Source organism: Piliocolobus tephrosceles, chromosome 11, assembly GCF_002776525.5.
Source record: "Piliocolobus tephrosceles isolate RC106 chromosome 11, ASM277652v3, whole genome shotgun sequence".
Classification (NCBI taxonomy): Eukaryota; Metazoa; Chordata; class Mammalia; order Primates; family Cercopithecidae; genus Piliocolobus; species Piliocolobus tephrosceles.
This window is the reverse complement of record NC_045444.1, coordinates 56,849,197-56,868,977: the sequence shown is the minus strand read 5'-3', so window position 1 is coordinate 56,868,977 and position 19,781 is coordinate 56,849,197. Positions and strand designations below refer to the sequence as shown.

Sequence of the window (19,781 nt, the reverse complement as noted above, 5' to 3'; positions counted from 1 at the left end):
CAGGGATCTTAAATTGAGGTCTGTGGATGGCTTCAGAGAATACTGCAGCTCCTGAAATTACACACAATCTTTTATATGGATAAGCAGTTTTCAGGGTGTAAATATTGGTAGTTTTCATTAGATTCTCAAAGGATTTCTCCATGACTCCAAGAAGGTTTAAAAACCATGGATTTTGTGCAATTCTTTCATTTGATAGGTTAAAAAAAAAAAAAAATCGTGTCTTGCTTATGACTCCATAGCTGCCTAATGGTGGAAGTGAAACTCAAAAATCCATCTTTTTTTATTTTTATTTTTTGAGACAAGAGTCTTACTCTGTTGCCCAGGCTGGAGTGCAGTGGCACAATCTCGGCTCATTGCAACCTCCACCTCCCGGGTTCAAGCGATTCTTGTGCCTCAGCTTCCCAAGTAGCTGGGATTACAGGTGTGCACCACCACACCCGCCTTTTTTTTTTTTTTTTTGGTAGAGGCAAGGTTTCACCATGTTGGCCAGGTTGATCTCAAACTCCCGGCCTCAAGTGATCTGCCTGCCTCGGCCTCCCAATGTGTTGGGATTACAGGTGTGAGCCACTGCACCTGGCCGAAAGTCCATCCTGAAACTATTAGTCCAACAGAAGACTAGAAAGAAGGGGTAGAACTACATTTACTGACCTTTAAATGAAAGAGTGAGATTATTTTTAATATAATTCATAGGTTCATAGAATAAAAAAGATTACTTAGCTTCTCAACAAGTCAAATATTTATCACCCCATATTTGATAATGGACTGTCAAATTTTCAAAATGTACAGTAGTAAAATGTTAGTAGCTAGTAACAGAAATATGACAAAAAAGCAAAAAACAAATATAATCCATTCTGCATTTTTTTCCCAAAATATTTTCATGTCTAAGGAATTTTTATTCTGCTTGATATTATTAAGTGCTGTCAAAACTATTCCATGGCCAGGCGCAGTGGCTCATGCCTATAATCCCAGCACTCTGGGAGGCCGAGGCAGGAGGATTGGAGTACAGAAGTTTGAGACCAGCCTGGGTAATAGAGGGAGACCCCTGTTTCTACAAAAAAATTAGCCGGGTATCGGGGTGTGCTTCTGTAGTCCCAGCTACTTGGAAGGCTGAGCTGGGAGGATCACTTGCATCCAGGAAGTTGAGGCTGCAATGAGTCCAGGTTGCACCACTGCACTCCGGCATAGGCAACAGGGTAAAACCCTGTCTCAAAACAAAACAAAATAGAAAACAAAACAAAACAAAACAAAAAAAAAAAACCTATTCCACAAGAACAAAAGTTTGCACTGATATTTACAGGTTGATTTCCTATAATAGTCCAAATAGTTCTATAGTCAGTTTTGCAAATAACAACAGCAAATGCCAGATACATTCAACCATACACAAAGCTACAGCTATTTATACAGTAACAAGTCATTTTAATACTTTCAAAATGGAACCCAGATTGTTCCTAAAATATATCCCTCTATACGATGTCAATCAGAATTGTTCATTACCTCTTAATGTTGTTACCTTTTATTATTTTAAGCCAAATTATAGTATTGTCTCAGAAGAAGTAAAACTTGATATTCTTCTTTTGTTACAGTGAAGAATAGTTGCCCTACATAGACAGTTCAATGCCTAACTCCCTAAAACTGTTTGATCATATTTTTATGTTTTCTTGCAAATTTGGGACCAAATCATTTTTGTAAATTAAATAAGTTAAATATCAAAGGTATTTATTAAATGTCTTCAGTTTCTTTTTCTTTTTTTTAGACAGGGTCCCACTCTGTCGCTCAGGCTGTAGTGTAGTGGTGCATTCATAGCTTACTCCTGGCCTCCCAAGTAGCTGGGACTACATGTGTGCACCACCATGCCCAGCTAATTTTTAAATTTTTTCTAGTGCACCACCATGCTCAGCTAATTTTTTAACTTTTTGTAGAGATGGGGGTCTTGCTATGTTGCCAAGGCAGGTCTCAAACTCCTAGTCTCAAGCGATCCTCCCATCTCAGCCTCCCAAAGCACCAGAATCCCAAAGCAAGTCACCATACCCAGTTTTTAGTTTCTGTATACTGTTTTCTATGGGAGTTATTTCATATTCTACATGTTATCAAATAAAATGTCTAGGGCTCAAAATAGCATATTTCTTCTCAAATGGCAACTCTGAAAGGTAAAGAAGTGGCTGCCTGGAGTCACAAGAAAAGTGAGGTCAAATCACAGCTATTTGGGACAAAGTCAGATTACCTAGATCTGAAATGCCTATTAGGTGGTTATCAATTAGACGTGAAAGGCCTCAGGTGTGAAAGGGGATGAACAGCACAGATCCTTAGGCGCCTCCTCAGAGTGGAGTTTCTCATCTAATAAAGCCCCCATCTAATCATCTAATTCTCTGAATCTGAATGTTTCCAAAGAACTATTAATAGCATTTTATCTAGAACCCAACTAGGTCACTGATCAATTTCAGACTTTGCCACTAAGACTGCCAGAAGTTTACCTTTTAGATAAAAAGGGCCACAGACAGCACTTTTATAACGTAATCACTCATTTAGAAAGCTGACCCTACATGCTGATTCTTATCAGGCCACCCTTACAAAGTTTAAAGTATAAACTTTAGAGTATAAAGTTTAAACTATTTGTCTGAAATGGAAATTTTCCAATATCAGAAGTATTTTTCCTATAATTCAAAAAGGATTCAATAGCTAACTTTAAATTCTAAAATAAACTTGATCCTTTCCCTAGCTCTATTTTTCTATTTCATTTGTTACTAACATCGATTTCCTTTGTTTCTAATGGCCCTTGAAATTAACTTCTTTCCTTAATTTATTTACATCATTAGAATCTGTACAATTACGTCAGGTAGGTATCTTAATTACTGCTAGGAAGTCAGCAGAGGGTGCCCTAGAAAAATGCTCTCTTTGACCCTAATATACCTAAAGGAAATTTCCTATATTTTGTAGCATGGAAAATATGATCTACAACATAGCAAACCAAACACTGACACAAGTTTCTCTTGCAGTGTTATCCACTGACAAGAATCTCCTGGCACCTAATCTCTCAGGCATCAGAGTACCACTTCAATACTTTCTATCCCCTATGAGAGCTCCTGATTATTAATTTATCTTCTGCTTTCTTCAAGTCATCTTAACTAAAAGTCTATATATACTTGGCTCCACAGACCATTTAACATTTATTACTGGGCCAAATATCAAAGCAATTTACGATGAACAGGTTAAATTTGTAAATTTAATAATTAAGGCCAGGCACAGTGGCTCACATTTGTTATCTCAGCACTTTGGGAGGCAGAGGTGAGAGGATCTCCTGAGGCTAGGAGTTCAAAACCAGCTTGGGCAACAAAGTGAGACTGTCTCTACAAGCATTTTTAAAAAAATTAGCCAGGCATAGTGGCACACGCCTGTAGTACCAGCTACTCAGGAAGCTAAGGCGGGAGGACGGCTCAAGCCCAGGAGGTCGAGACTATAGTGAGTCATGTTCACGCCACTGCACTCCAGCCTGGGCGACAGAGCAAGATTCCATCTCACAAATAAATAAGATTTTATAAGATTATATATAGTCAAAAAACAATAGACTTTTAGAGCCAGACTGAGTTGGTTTTAAGCCATGATTTTGTCCATTTATGAGTTGTGTGAGCTTGGTGAAGTTTATTTACCACTCTGGGCCTCAATTTTCTCATTTGCAAGTAAGGGATAACGCCATCTACTTCATAAGAATATTGTAAAGGTTCGATGAGTTAAGTTTATGAAATGCCTAGCTAAGTCTCAAGCCTATGACAGAAGGCCAAGAAATCTTAAGCTCATCCTCCTAACTCTGCTATCACCATCTGAGGGTAAATCTTTATAGCTAACCAATTCCTGGACACATCATTATTTTTGCAACCATATTAAATACCTTTTACTCTTAAAAAGAAAAAATAAGACTTGTAAAAGTGCTGGCAGGAAAGAGAGACAAACCATTTTTTCAAATGTTGCCTCCCACAAATCAATTCCAGATGGATGGTAGATGTAAAGGTCAAGGGTAAAACAATAAACCCTGTAGAGAAAAACATAAGAGAATATCTTTGAGACCTTCAAGTTTGCAAGGCTTCCTAATAAACTGGACACAAAATGCACTAACCACAAACTAAAATAAATTGATAAAGTGAACTACACTAAGAACTTCTGCTCATCAAAAGGTATAATTAAGAAAGTAAAAAGACATAATACATATCCAACAAAGGATCTGCATCCAGAACAAATCTTGAACTGCTGTAAAGCATTAAGAAAGATGGACGATAAAACCACAAGATACCATTTCTTGTCCACTGGAATGACCACAATTAAAAAGAAAGTAACAAGCATTGGCAAGGATGTGGAAAAAATGAAACACTCATACATTTGCTGGTGGGAATGGTGTAGCTGCTGTGAAAAACAGTTTGGCAGATCCTCAAAATGTTACACACAAAGTTATCAAATGATCCAGCAATTCCACTCCAGGTATACAAACAACCAAGCAAAATGAAAATATATCTCCACGCAAAAACCTGTACACAAATTTCATAGTAGCATTATTCATAATATTCCTAACGTAGAAACAGCCCAAATGTCCCCTAACTGATAAATGGATAAACAAGATGTGGTATATCCATAAGAAAGGATGAAGTACTAATGCACGCTGTGACATGGATAAATCTTGAAAACATTAACGCTAAGTGAGAGAAGTTAGTCACAGAAGACTACATATTGTTTGATTCCATTAATATGAAATGTCCATAATAGACAAATCCATAGAGACAGAAAGCAGATTAGTTGTTACGCGGGGTTGTGGGTGGAAGAATGGGGGAATGGCTACTCATACATATGGGTTTCTTTCTGGAGTAATAAACAGTTTCTGGAATTAGGCAGTGGTGATGGTTGTACAACTCTATGAATATATTAAAAAGCCACCACATTGTATAGTTTAAAAGTCTGAACTTTCTGGTATGTAGCTTTTATCACAATAAAGTTGCTTAAAACAGAAAAAAGACAACCCAATAGAGAAATGGGGGAAAGATTTTGGCAAACACTAAACAAAATACGATACTGAAGTAATCAAGAAATATGAAAATGTGTTCAACTTCAATAGTCATCAAGGAAATGCAAATTAAAACCACAATGCTACTACACACCTATCAGAATGACCGAAATCAAAAAGATGAAAAATATTAAGTGTGAGTGAGGATGTAGGACATTTAGAAACCTCAATTACTGCTGGTTAGAATGCAAACTAGTAAATGACTTGGCAATATCTATTAATATTGAAAATATGCACACCTTTTGACCGTATATTCCAGCCTTAAGTATATACCCAACAGAAGAGGGTATACACCTGTTCTCTAAAAGAAATACACTATACTGTTCATAGTACCACTATTTATAAAAGTCCCAAACTGAAAACTACAAAAATGTCCATCAACAGGTTAATAAATATTGGCATATTATCTCAATGGCACCAAATATATTAATGACATGAAAGGTCTACAATAATACACATGAATAAATTTCACAAGGAATATCTGAGCAAAAGAAGCCAGACACAAATGAGTACGTAGCACGTGGTTCCCCTTATACAAAGAACAATAGCTCAAACTAATCTACGCTGTTAGAAATCAGGATAGTATTCATTCTGCGGAGGTAGGGGGTGTGCAGGATGTCACTGGAAAGGGATAAGAGGCTGGTTACAGTAAGTGTGTTGTTTGTGAAAATTCACAAAGCTATACACTTGTGTGTACTCTTTTAATATAAAGTCTTAAGAGATGCTCCCTGTATCAAAACAAGTATATTGAGGTTGCCCGTTTCCCAATGCCCTTTTGTACAATTCTTCTTAGGGCCACATGATTTACTTTGATCAATTAAGAAACATAATAAAGCAGCTGAAAATACTAAAGAGCAATTATGCTTACAAAATAATAATTATAAAAAGATATATTACCAAAACATGGATAGGTAGAAGAAATTATGAACACACTAACTGGCAGTTGTAAGGTTCAAACTATACATCTGAGGTTAGCTTACAAAATAAACATCACAGCAGTGTGAAAGAAATGCTTCTCTTCTAACACTCTAGAAAAAACGGCTGCAATAAACAAGATGATATTTGTTAGACAGTTTTTACCCTCAACAAGCAAAAATGAGAAGTTTATGCTGAAACTGCACGGCAAAGGGGCATCTTTATTACATAAAAAGAAATTTGCATCAATGATTAGAAGCTGGATTTTTTAATCACCAACTTTATAGAAATAATCCCTAAAGTGGTGTCATTCAACTACAGTGAATTATTTCAGTAGGTTCTGAAATCAATTTAGTGTGTCACAAAAGACAAGTATCAAAACACAATACCACAATAGAAAATTTGTCAAAAATTCATGATATAATAAAGGCCTATATTCTTCATGAAATGTAGTATGTACTAGTTGTAATGGAAAATACATTTTTTGCTTTGAGCTACAATAAAAATAAAGTTAGGAAAAGCTGTCCTACAAGATACCATTAACACTTTTGCTCCATCAAGTTCCTGGTTAAAAAAAAAAAAAAAAGGGCAATTAACTTCTTGACTTTTCCCTCCACTTCTGATCCCGGATCATTAAAAGTTTTACCAGATTTAGCCTAAACTTTTCTTTTACCACACAGACCTAACTATTGCTTTCCAGTGAAGCATCCATCTCTTCTTCCAGGATTAAGAGTGTTCAAATACTACTACTTATGCTAGGTTTGGATCATTTCACATTAACCTCTTTCTCTCTTCAATTCTTCACTTGGGGGAGGGAGGAATGGCAGAGTAAGATGGAAGAAGTGTTTGGGTGGAGTTGGGTGTCAGGCGGCATTCTCCCACCTGCATTGGTCTATTGACTTACATACTCTCAGCTGAGGTATACAGACCTTCTACCTTAAAGTAACAAAGAAAGGAAACCACAAGGCAACTTGCAGCATACAGGGTATCATCAGACTACATATTTCACTAGGTGATATACAAAGACACACTTATCTACGTTTCTGGCTGATATGTAAATTATCTTCCTTAAGTTTTCTAACAATGAAAATGTTATCATAAAATCAGCTTACTAGAATGTATAACTGTCTCCTTTTTATTACTGCATCATATATTCCTTTTCCACACACAAAATGTAGGTAAGCCCCACTGAATGACTATCTATACCATCATCTCCTCTAACACCCTCCCTCCTGTACTACTTTTAAAAACAGTAGACATGTTAAACAAGACTAGAAAATAAATTCAATCCAAGCAATAACTAAATGATGACCCACTTCAACTATAAACATAAACCCTCATGCACTATATGTGTGCGCAGGTGTTCAAAATGACGGGAAAAGATCTGGGAATGTGATATAATAAAAAGAAATCCTAAATCCTCTGGAGTTATAATAGGCATTTTTTTAGTAGGGAAGGGTGAGGGAGCTATAGTAGTCCCTGTTATCCGCAGGGGATATGTTCCAGGACCCCCCATGGATGCTTGAAACTGCAGAGTACCAAACTCTACATATACTGTATTTTTTCCCATATGCAAATAAATACTTATGATAAACTTTAATTTATAAGCTAGGCACAGTAAGAGATTAACAACAATAACTAATAATAGAGCAATCTACCACTTATGAACTGTTTATTTCTGGAATTTTCCATCTGATGTTTTTGGACCTCAGTAACCAAAGGTAACTGAAACCACAGAAAGTCAAACTGTGGATAAGGAGAGAGTACTGTTTTCTATGTCTGCAAATGGGTAAGTTTCCTTATTTGAGTCTTGACACAAATGTGTGGTAAATAATTTTGCAGTAGACTGGGAGAGTTCAAGCCTCACCTGCTAAAACATTGTCTTCCCATGTTCTTCACAAAGCCAAGTGCATGTTCTCCTGACACTAACACTAACCCTAACATAATTTTTAACATTCAAGCAATTTAAAATAAAATTGTAATGGCAACTAAAAGGAAATAAAAACTCATTATTGCATAATGGTTTTCCAGAAAAGATCTGTACATTAGAAAAATAACATTGGAAGAAATTGAACTCTGCTCTAAAAGAAGCAAAAATTCTGACAACTTCTTAACACATTTTATATTCTTCAAATAACTTAGGGATTTGTTTCCTAGGGAAAGAAAACTTGCTGTGTGACCTTGGGCAAATCAGATTAACTTCTCTGTGCTTCTTTTCTTTTTTTGAGACAGAGTTTCCCTCTTGTTGCCCAGGTTGGAGTGCAGTGGCGCAATCTCAGCTCACAGCAACCTCTGCCTCCTGGGTTCAAGTGATTCTCCAGCTTCAGCCTCCCAAGTAGCTGGGATTATAGGCACCCACCACCATGCCTAAGTTTCTGTATTTTTTTTTTTTTTTTTTTTTTTTTTTTGAGACAGAGTCTTGCTCTGTTGCCCGGGCTGGAGTGCAGTGGCCGGATCTCAGCTCACTGCAAGCTCCGCCTCCCGGGTCCACGCCATTCTCCTGCCTCAGCCTCCCCAGTAGCTGGGACTATAGGCGCCCGCCACCTCGCCCGGCTAGTTTTTTTGTATTTTTAGTAGAGACGGGGTTTCACCGTGTTAGCCAGGATGGTCTCGATCTCCTGACCTCGTGATCCGCCCGTCTCGGCCTCCCAAAGTGCTGGGATTACAGGCTTGAGCCACCGCGCCCGGCAGTTTCTGTATTTTTTAGCAGAGATGAGGTTTCACCATGTTGGCCAGGCTGGACTCAAATTCCTGATCTCAGGTGATCACCACCTTGGCCTCCCAAAGTGCTGGGATTACAGGCCTGCACTTCTTTTCTTTAACTGCAAAAATGAGGAGGCTAATTAGGTAATCTGTAAGCCTGAATGACCCACCATGAAATGAATCTAACTGTTGCTAAGCTATCTATAGGTTCTACAATGAAGAAAATCAAATACAGCAAGATCATTTTAATTACACAGACTCTTTCAGCCATTTTAATTAACGTGTCTAGTAACACTGTAGCAATGCAATGAAAAGGATACTGGCACTCTCCGCTTAAAATTAAAAAATAATTTCCTTAAAAATGAGGATAGAGGAAATTAACAGGCACCATTTGTGTGTGTGCCTAAATGACTAAAATTAATGGGTCAGATTTGACCTCAAACTTACGTTTTAAACAGCAGCAAAGTACAGGTTAGGTACATAGACAAAAAGTAATGGTTGCTTAATTAAATACAAATACTCAAAATGTTGACAACTACAGTAGTATATTTTAGCTAGTATTGCCACAACACTGGTTCTACACAATAATGCAAATACTAGTAATAAAGGCATCACCAAACATTTGAATCCTTATTATATTCCACATTCTAAGTTAAGTGCTTTACATGAAATATCCCATTTAATCCACAGGATAATCAAGGAGGTAGTGTTGTTTTAAGAAAGAGATTTAATAATGCTCAATTGTTTTCATTATTTTCATACAGTATCTAATGTGTTTTTCAGTGGAAAAGGTGGAAGTGGCTCTGCTATTATCCGCACTTTTCAGATACAAAGACTGAAGCTTTTCAAAGCATTTCAAAGGGGTGCTCAAGGAAATAGAATGAAGTGATAGAGCTGGCACTAGAATCCAGTTCCCAAAGGTGGTCTCTGGTGGTTGACTATGATAGTTTCTCAATGTACTCATGTCCACAAAGATAACAAGATTCTTTCCTTCTGTCTTTATTTTTTTTTAGAGACAGGGTCTCACTTTACTGTCCAGGCTGATCTTGAACTCCTGGCTTCAAGTAATCAATCCGCTGCCTCAGCCTCCCAAAGTGTGGGGATTACAGATGAGAGTCACTGTACCAGGTGCTTCCTCCTTTGTTTCCCTCCCTCCCTTCATTCCCTCTTTCCCTTCACTCCCTCCTTCCCTCTCTCTTTCTTTTTCTTTCTTAAGCTCTCAATATTTTGCTAAGGCTACTCTTGAACTCCTGAGCTCAAGCAATCCTCCCACCTCAGCCTCCTGAGTCCTGGGACTACAGGCACATGCCACAAAGCCTGGATTTTACTTTTAATTAATTAATTAGGGCAAGGATGTGGCTCACAGCTACAGTCCCAGCACTTTGGGAGGCTAAAGCAAGAGGATCATTTGAGCCCAGGAGTTTGAGACCTTGTCCCTTCAAAAAAATCAGCCAGATGTGGTGGTACGCACCTGTAGTCCCAACTACTTGGAAGACCAGGGAGGGAGAATTGCTTGAGCCTGTGAAGTCGAGGCCGCAGTGAGCTGCGACTGTGACACTGCACTCCAGCCTGGGCAACAGAGCAAAACTGGGTGTCTAATTTTTTTTTTTTTCTCTTGGGGGGATGGAGTCTCACTCTGTCGCCCAGGCTGGAGTTCAGTGGCACCATCTCAGCTCACCGCAACCTACACCTCCAGGGTTCAAGCGATTCTCCTGCCTCAGCCTCCCAAGTAGCTGGGACTACAGGAATGCGCCAACACACCTGTCTAAGTTTTGTATTTTTTGTAGAGAGGGGGGTTTCACCATGTTGGCCAGACTGGTCTCGAACTCCTGACCTCAGGTGATCCATCCACCTCAGCCTCCCAAAGTGCTGGGATTACAGGCATGAGCCACCGCACCCAGCCTTAAAATTTTTTTTAAAAATTAACAGATTAATTAATTTTAGAGATGCTGCTCTGTTACCCAGGCTGGAGTGCAGTGGCATGAGGATAGCTTGCTGCAGCCTCAAAGTTTTGGGTCAAGTGACAATTTTGCTTTTATTGAGACCGGATTTCACTATGTTTCTCAGGGTGGTCTTAAACTCTTGGGCCCCCACCTCACCTCAGTCTCCTGATTGGAGTAGCTGGGATTACAGATGCACACCACTGTGCCTGGCTCAAGCTTCCTTATTTCTGACAATGTGCTTGAGCTATCTCTCATTGGTGCTTAAAAAAGAGAGAGAACAAAACCCCAGAAAAATTACCTTCATGCTACAGTAAATTTATTTGCAATGCCAACAGGGAAATGTATAGTCTCTCAAAGTAAGTACTTAGGACCAGGCGTGGTGGCTCATACTATAATCCCAACATTTTGGGAAGCCAATACAAGAGGATCACTTGAGCCCAGGAGTTCAAGACCAGCCTGGGCAACAGAGAAAGATCGCTCTACAAAAAAATTTAAAAGTTGGCTGGGCATGGCAGCATATGCCTGTAAGCTACTCAGGAGGCTGAGATGAAAGGATTACTTGAGCCCAGGAGTTCAAGGTTGCCGTGGGCCATGACCACACCACAGCACTCCAGCCATAGCGACAGAGTGAGATCCTACAGAGAGAAACCCTGTTTCAAAAAAAGAAAAAAAAAAAAAAAAGTCACAGTTTCTAAAGCACATTTCCTAGTTTACATTGATATTTTATTAGTGAATCAATCAATATATATAATCCTTTCGGTAGAATATTAAAGTAAGCAAAATGAACACACTGATGTTAAAGGTTATTCTAAGCTCAATTTTTATAAAATTTGTAGAGGATTAAAAACCCCTGCTATTATCTGACCCAGAAGACAGAAGAATCAGTGACTGAAACCATAATTAACTACTAACAGCAGATCTCCCTCAGTGAGAATCCGGAGGATAATAGTGCAGGTATTAAAACACACTTCATCACATAAGTATGAAAGCATATAAGGCCGGGCGCAGTGTCTCACGCCTATAATCCCAGCACTTTGTGAGGCTGAAGTGGGTGGATTGCTTGAACTCAGGAGTTCGAGAGCAGCCTGGGCAACATGGCAAAACCCCATCTCTACCGAAAATACAAAAAATTAGCTGGGCATGGTGGTGTGTGCCTGTAGTCACAGCTACTGGGGAGGCTGAGATGGGGGAAGATTACTTAAGCCTGGGAGTTGGAGGCTGCAGTGAGTGGAGACTGTGCTACTAAATTCCAGCCTAGAGTGAGATCCTGTCTCAAAAAAAAAAAAAAAAAAATAGGTGGGGGGTTGGGAGTGCAGTGGCTCCCGCCTATAATCTCTACACTTTGGGAGGCTGAGGTGGGCAGGTGACTTGAGGTCTGAAGTTCTAGACCAGCCTGGCCAACAGTGTGAAACCCCATCTCTACTAAAAATACAAAAATTAGTTGGGTGTGGTGGTGGATGCCTGTAATCCCAGCTACTTGGGAGGCTGAGGCAGGAGAACCTTGAACTGGAGTGGTGGAGGTTGCAATGAGCTGAGATCGCATCACTGCATTCCAGCCTGGGTGACAGAGCAAGACTCTGTCTCAAAAAAAAAACAAAACAGTGTATATAAACAACATGAAACTACTAATTTGTTCAAGGTCTATTAATATTAGAAAAAGTTTATGTTCAATGATATATTTCCTAAAAGTATCCCAAGGTTTATATACATTGTATTCCATGGTTTTAATAAACTGAGATATCCTGATTCCTACATTTGAAAGCAATTTTAAAGAATATTTATTAAACAACTTCTGGGCCTTTTACTAGAAAAGATCAATTTTGGGCTGGGCACAGTGGTTCACGCCTCCAGCACTTTGGGAGGCTGAGGACTGTGGATCAGCTGAGATCCGCAATTCGACACCAGCCTGACCAATATGGTGAAAGCCCGTCTCTACTAAAAATACAAAAATTAGCCGGGCATGGTGGCGGGCACCTGTAATCCCAGCCACTAGAGAGGCCGAGGCAGGAGAACTGATAGGACTTGGGAGGCGGAGGTTGCAGTGAGCCGAGATTGTGCCACTGCACTCCAGCCTTGGCAACAGAGCCAGACTCTGTCTCAAAAAAACAAAAAAAAAAAAAAAGGAGAGATCAATTTTAGGGACAGGGTCAGACTCTTCAGGATTCACAATTATAACTTTATACACAGAAAACAAAACTAAATAAACCTACTGTTCTCTTTTTACACATTGTTTCCAGAATGAGTGAGAAAGGAGCCAGAGTGAGATTTCTGTGTTACGGCATGAGGTCAGGCGTGGTGGCTCACACCTGTAATCCCAGCACTTTGGGAGGTGGAGGCAGGTGGATCACTTGAGGTCAGGGGAGAACAGCCTGGTCAACATGGTGAAACCCCAACTCTACTAAAAATACAAAAATTAGCTGGGCGTGATGGCAGGCGCCTGTAATCCCAGCTACTTGGGAGGCCCGAGGCAGGAGAACTAGGGAGGTTGCAGTGAGCCGAGATCACGCCATTGCACTCCAGCCTGGGCAACAAGAGTGAAACTCCGTCTCAAAACAACAACAAAAAGATGGCATGAATTTCAAAGTTTGAGAAAGACAATGTTAGAAGAATAAAGAAGAAAACAATGACTATTGAGTATTAGAAATTAACTTTTTCAAAGTAAGTACTAAACTGAAATCCCATTGCAACAGGACTGCATGTAGGTTAGTTAGGCTCCATTTATAGAGAGCAGTTCCTTTGGGAGACCTCATCTCTGACAAAATAGAAAAAAATATTTAAAAAGAGCAGTTCCATACGATAGTAGATATGGTCTAGGCATTGCATTTTCTATAGAAGTAATTCCCCTTGCAGTCACTTGCTTCTCTAAGAACACCTAAATGCTGCCCAGTCTGCAGCAAATGGCTCAGAAGATAAAAACTGTTATTACACTGGTGACACACTACATGTCAATGACCCTTCCATCACCTCAAAATCTCTCCCAGAAGAAAGCATGAGAAAAAATGAAAATGCTATTTTCCATGTCTCCACACTGGTGTGAATACTTGCTCCAGAAAGTATGCCCTCAGATATCCCCCATCTCAGAGTTTGTACGTATGGAACAGAATATGAATATTTTAATTTAGAAGCAGGTCCTATAACAGGCATCTGTGAGGTCACTCCAAAAATTTAATTTTGAAAATGGTCTTGTTGGGTTCACTGGATAATTAATGGAAAATGTAGGCAAAATTTCGATATTAAACATAGTTCATATGTAGGAAGTAACTTACAATAACTTCAAAAACTGAGAAGCCCTAGCATTTTTCCCACCTTACATTAGGATTGGAGGACCAAAATAAAAGTGTCATTCATAGTAAGCACAAATCTGACCCACTGTATAAGAGAATCTGAAATGTTATTTTTTTAAAAAAGACTTCTACACAAAATTTTAAATCCTCCACTAGAAGGCCACTTCTTTTTTAAAAGTAATTTTGCATATCTACACTTTGAGTGACTATACAAGTATTTAATGATCACTTCAGAAACCCCCAAAAATACATTAAAGTTAAAAAAAAAAAAGGTCACCATCCACTAATAATTTTTTAGACAACCTGGTTTATTATCTTTCAGCTTTATTTTCCTGAGCACTCAAATGTACCTGCACATACACAGGGTGTTTGAAACACAATTTTGAGCGAATGTATAGCACTCTATCTGTGGTTAGGCCCTGATTTGTTTAATAATTTCTCAGCTGTTGGATATTTTGGTTGTAATGTTAACCTCTTAAGATAACTTTTGGCCATATAGTCCTTGAATATGTCATATCATTCAAAAATCTTTGTGAAACATGGCTAAGGGGCGATGTTAGGCCCACGAAAAAAAGGAGACTAAGAAAAATACTTCAACAGTATTTGCCTTTAGATGGTGGGATTACAGGTAATTCAGGTTCTTTGCTGTCCTTTTTTACCATATCCAAATGTTCTCTAATGGACACATGTTTATAATAAGAAAACAATGTAGTTATTTACTAACATGAAAAATCAATATTTATACAGACAGCTACCATTAAAATTCAATACAGTAATAGGGGAAAAGAATGTATGTTATGGGAAAACAAAACATAGGATTCAAGTTTGTAAATATGTACATATAACAAAAGAAGACCAGAAAATCAAATATTCACCACCAGGAGGTACTCCTTAACCAATCTATGGTACAACAGACTACCATGAGCTAACTGAAAGCATGAGGCAGATCTTGACTTGCTACTACAGAAAGACTGCTAAGATAGGTCATCAACTGAGAAGACTGAGGTGTGCAACAGCATGGATCATATGATTCCAAGATTCCAAGGTAACAAAAAGAAACAAAGAGAGAAGGGTGAGAGAAGAGACTTTTTTTTTGAAACAAAGTCTCACTCTTTTTGCCCAGGCTGGAGTGCAATGGCATGATCTCAGCTCACTGCAATCTCTGCCTCCCAGCTTCAAGTCATTCTCCTGCCTCAGCCTCCCAAGTAGCTAGGATTACAGGTGTAATGCCCGGCTAATTTTTTGTATTCTTAATAGAGATGGGGTTTCACCATGTTGGTCAGGCTGTTCTTGAACTCCTGACCTCAGGTGATCCGCCCACCTCGGCCTTCCAAAGTGGGGATTACAGGCGTGAGCCACTGCGCCCAGCCAAAGAGACTTTTTTATAAGCATAAAATGTATCTCAAAGGCTATGTAAGAAACTGTCCACAGTGGTTACCTCTGGAGTGGGGATAAGAAGTTGGGTACACAATATGATCCCAATCATGAAAATATGTACTCACACATACAGAATACATAAAAAGGAACTACACTGCTCATAGCACAACTGCTGAATCAATTTCAAGGCTGTCCCCTAAAGATTTTTAGATGGATATTGAAAAATAATGAAAACAATGGAAAGTTCAATCTATCTGAATTATAGGGACTCATGAAATCAAAAGACAGCAGTGGATATAAATGTTATTATAATTGGTATTTCAAAACCCAGTCAATCATATAAGTTTTTACTACAACCAGGAAATGGCCAGGGAATTGGTTATTCAAGAAAACTGACTTCTGATTAAATCACTCTAGAACTTGTTGAATATGGGTGATTTTATTCAAAATCTTCCTGCCACAGTTACTCCAGTTTAAAAGCTTGGTAATCTAATAATGAAATATATCGCTGTCCATCTAGGCAATGACAAATGAAAGGAAGACATTTTTATGTGTTAAGATTTAACACAGCACTTTTCCCTCTAAAAACAAAGATAAGGAAACCGATTACAGAATCAGGGGCAGAGTGTCTTAGGAACGCAGACACAAAATTCTCCTAAACTAGATCATTACTATTTTAAAGCTCTCTTTAATAAAAGCCTAATTAAATAAGAATTATTTCATCATGTGCAATATTAATGCTCCAGATGCAGATTGGTAACTAAGGTTGTCCCTAGTGTTTGTAAAAATCAGATTTATAGATTAATAACACATCTGCACTACTGAATACGTATGAACGCTGATTTATTTGACTGCACTTACATAAAGAAAATACAAACTCGTTTTATGTTGGAATGTAGTCATTAAATTGAAATCCTTTTGATGTGTATGGCTTTCTTTCAAACACGCGACTTTTTTTTTTTGCTTATTAACATTCATGTGTTTTACTGAGTTTCCTTGAGTGCATGTATTATAAAAACATCACGAATCCCCAAGGATTCATGACCACAATCAGACACGGTGAGAAACAGCTGGTAATACTGGGTAATACCGCAGGGTAGAGAACTCAAAATCAGATCAGATAATACAAAGAAAAGCACAGCTTTCACCTCACATTTGGGAACTGATAATTCTCCTTCCATTTCCTCTCTCAGTGTGGCTCTTGGGGGTTTGGTTAGCTGAAGGGGATAGGAAGATAATACGGTTTATTTATAGGCTCCCTTTTCCTTTGGGGGGGGGGGAATCACCCTTTACTACCAAGAGTATGGCGAGAGGAGGGATTTTTAGTGTAATGGAAAGGCAATAGACACGATAATCCTGAAGATCAGAAAGATGATCTGCCTCAGCCCTATCACCTAGACAGCTGGGCAATTTAAGAATGTTGTCTCACCTAAAACATGGGACCCAGGGCAGGAAATGAAGGTAGCACCAGGAAGTGCATTCTCTTACTTTCAGTGAAAACGTTCTTGCCTGTGAGGAGCTAATAGTGAGTGACACCCCTAAATGGCGCTACACGCTGCGGCCACTCTGTTGACAGTTCTGCATGTTAACACTCACACAGGTGTCACAGCACACAACCATCAATGCTACTTCTCAAGTTGCCCGGTTCCATGAGGAAAAGACCACATGCTTTGTACCACCCAGGCCCAGGCCGTTCATAGGTAGGGGCTTAGCTGACGCCTTTTGAGGTATTATGTTTCTCTGCCTCCTGGAAGTTAAGCTAGGGTTGTTTTCCTTTATATACTCAGATTTTTTTTAAAAACATTCCTCTGCACTACCTCTTTACCACTGTGGATCTAAACCTTAATCTAAACCACACCCTCAGCAGTCGGAACAGAACGAAGTTCCCACTCCAGGAAATCTTGAGAAGGAGGTTTGGGAGGGTCAGGAGTGGCACGGGAAAGGAGAAGTCTTGTCGAAATCAAGTCTGTTTAGGTCCGTCGAACCTACTTCCAGGCCATTTCGATCTCCGTCTCCTTCCCCGCTGGCCTTTCAAGTCACTCAGCCGGCGCCGAGGTGATTTAACACCTGCCGCCGCAGGCCCCGCCTCCGGACTGCGGGTCAGGATCCCTCTCCTAGGAAAGCGCAAAGGCTGCCTTCACAGTCACTACTTTGGAGACGTTCCCTCCGCGCCCTTCCTAACTTTGGAAGCCAAAAACGAGGGTGGGTGGAAGAGAGAGAAGGCCGTGCGGAAAAAGAGCAAAGTTGTCCCCCTTTCCCAGGGCCGCCCCCCGGCCGAGTCGCCGGCAGCTGCCTCCAGCTCCAGCCCGTCTTCCCACAGCCGCAGACCCCATGCACAGGGCGCTCCGCGGAGGCGGGATGCCAGCGGCCTCCGGAACCAGCCTCGGCCAAGGCAGCGCCCACGACAGCCTCTCCTTCGCGGGATCGGGCCTGGCTGCCCCGTGAAGGAGCCCATGGGGGCCTCCGCCTCCAAGCGGCCGGCCCCACTTCCAGCCCGCAGCTCCGCGGCCGCCGTCGGAGCCCTTACCCGTAGAACGTGGTAGCCTTCGGTGCCCCCGCCTGGGATCTCGACGCTCTGCGAGGAGCCCATGGCGGCGGGCGATCTGTGTGGCCGAGCCGGGATCCGCGCTGCTCCCGCCCCCCGCGCACCGCCCGCTCTGCTCCTCCGCGTAGCACTTGGGACGTGGCACTCGCTGCCGCCGGAGAGCCGGGCCGCACAGCCCGCCGGGAGATCGTCTCCGCTGCGGCCCGGGCCGCTGAGACGCCGCAGACAGCGCCACCTGCCGCGAGCCACTGGAAGGGGCCCGAGCGCGCGCGGGCCGGGAGGATGGAGAGGGAGGGCCGGAGAAGGGCTGGGAGGTGCCACGTCGTGCTCGCGAGAGAACAGAAATGCGCTTCCCCCTGCTTTGGCGCCTTGCTACGGGGCCCTGGATTGGGCCAGATTTATGCAGACGCGTTCCCGCTCGCCTGAAAGAACAGGTTGCAGGTCCCCCTGGTGGCCAGAGGCAGGGAAAGAGCTGCTGAGAAACAGGAGTGAACTCAACACACAGCAAGCTCTCTCTTCTCCAGGTGTACAGGTATTTTCCCAGACTGTACAGCTGAGGGGAATAGTGGCCCCCTGTGGGGCCACTGCACAGTATGAGCAGAGCATACTGCATCTGCTCAGCTAAATTTTATAAAAGGAAACGCTCCCTTTATAAAACAGTAGTCTCACGGAGTCACCTACCAACTTCTTTTTTGGTTTGGGTTTTTTTTTTCTCCCTCCCTAATTGTGAGAATAAGATTAGAGGATTGGTCACAATCAGAGCGATGCCAGCGTGGGAAGCACGGTTGGATTTCCCTGGCATTCCACCACCTGCTGCTGCTCGGTTCCCCGTCCCACCTCCTTCAGGTAGCCAGGTCGTATTCATGCTTATTCCGTTGTCGTATTCCTTTGCTGCTTCTGACCCTTACATGTACTCCCTCTGAAACCCCCAGTTGCCTTCTGGTCAGTTGGACTAATGGTGCGTCAACCAGGTATTATGTGGATTCCTATGTGATGCAATGTAAAGTATGTACTATCACCCATGATGTATTCTAGCCCAAAGTGGTTAACTTGCCTCTATGGCATCTTGAGTTTGATGTTTACAGGATGTAAGGGGAATTGAGGAGCAAGTAAAATGACACCACAGGGAATCAGGCAAATACAGGAAGTGGGCCTTCCTTCAGGACAGCTGGCTAGTTCTCTTTATCGAGTCAGAGTCCTGTGAAAGGGCCTATGCCAGATTAAAAGGAACACGAAGAATATAACCAAGAGACACGCTGTAAGGGCTTGAGTTGGGGGCCAACTTGGAGAAATAAGCGTAAAGAACATTTTTGGTTCATTTGGAGAAATTTGAATATGTACTGAGTATTAGAAGAGTAGTTATTCACATGGAAACGTGGAAATTATTGTCTTTTTAAAAAGCTGGTTACAAGACGGGATGTGTCTGTAGACAATACGAAAAACATGTCTTCAAAATACAGATTAATACGTATGTATGCATATGAAGATGTGGGAGGAGAATATGAACCAAGGGTTACAGTGGTGATCTCTGGGTGGTGACAGAGATGTTTTATTTTTTGTTTTGGCTGGTTGCATATTCTTTGATGCTCATGAAGTGCTTTTGTAATAAGAAAATATTATTTAAAATTTAAAAATAATTTTCTTTGCTATCAACAAGTGAATAGCAGGTTTTTAGAAGGCCTAATATATCCAGAAATCCATAAATGAAATCTCCAGTTATTAGGCTCCTCAAGGACAGGGTCTGCAGTGGAGTTGCCTTTATGTTCTTGATATTTACCAGAGTGCCTAGCAGCTCATTCAACAATTTAATAAATTTAGTGCAAGAGAATAAATGTAAGAACTAGATCTAATTATAATGTTCTCGTTCTGCTTGGCAATTATAACCCTCTTTATGATGGAAGCTGTTGCCATGTTCAGTGGTCAAAATTTTTGGACCAGTTGTCTCCCATATGTCTGATGGTAGCCATGGC

At 40.7% G+C, this 19,781-nt stretch overlaps 1 protein-coding gene across 1 annotated transcript in view; it reads right to left on the bottom strand.

Annotated features, from left to right (window-relative positions):
• The window catches only part of GORASP2 (golgi reassembly stacking protein 2), a 39,425-nt gene extending 20,742 nt beyond the window's left edge, over nucleotides 1-18,683 (bottom strand). Inside the window, exon 1 of the mRNA XM_023185927.1 lies at nucleotides 17,794-18,683. Within this exon, the coding sequence (XP_023041695.1) occupies nucleotides 17,794-17,856 (63 nt within the window). The 5' untranslated portion in view covers nucleotides 17,857-18,683. The remainder of the gene's footprint in view (nucleotides 1-17,793) is intronic.
• Between the last annotated feature and the right edge of the window lie 1,098 nt (nucleotides 18,684-19,781).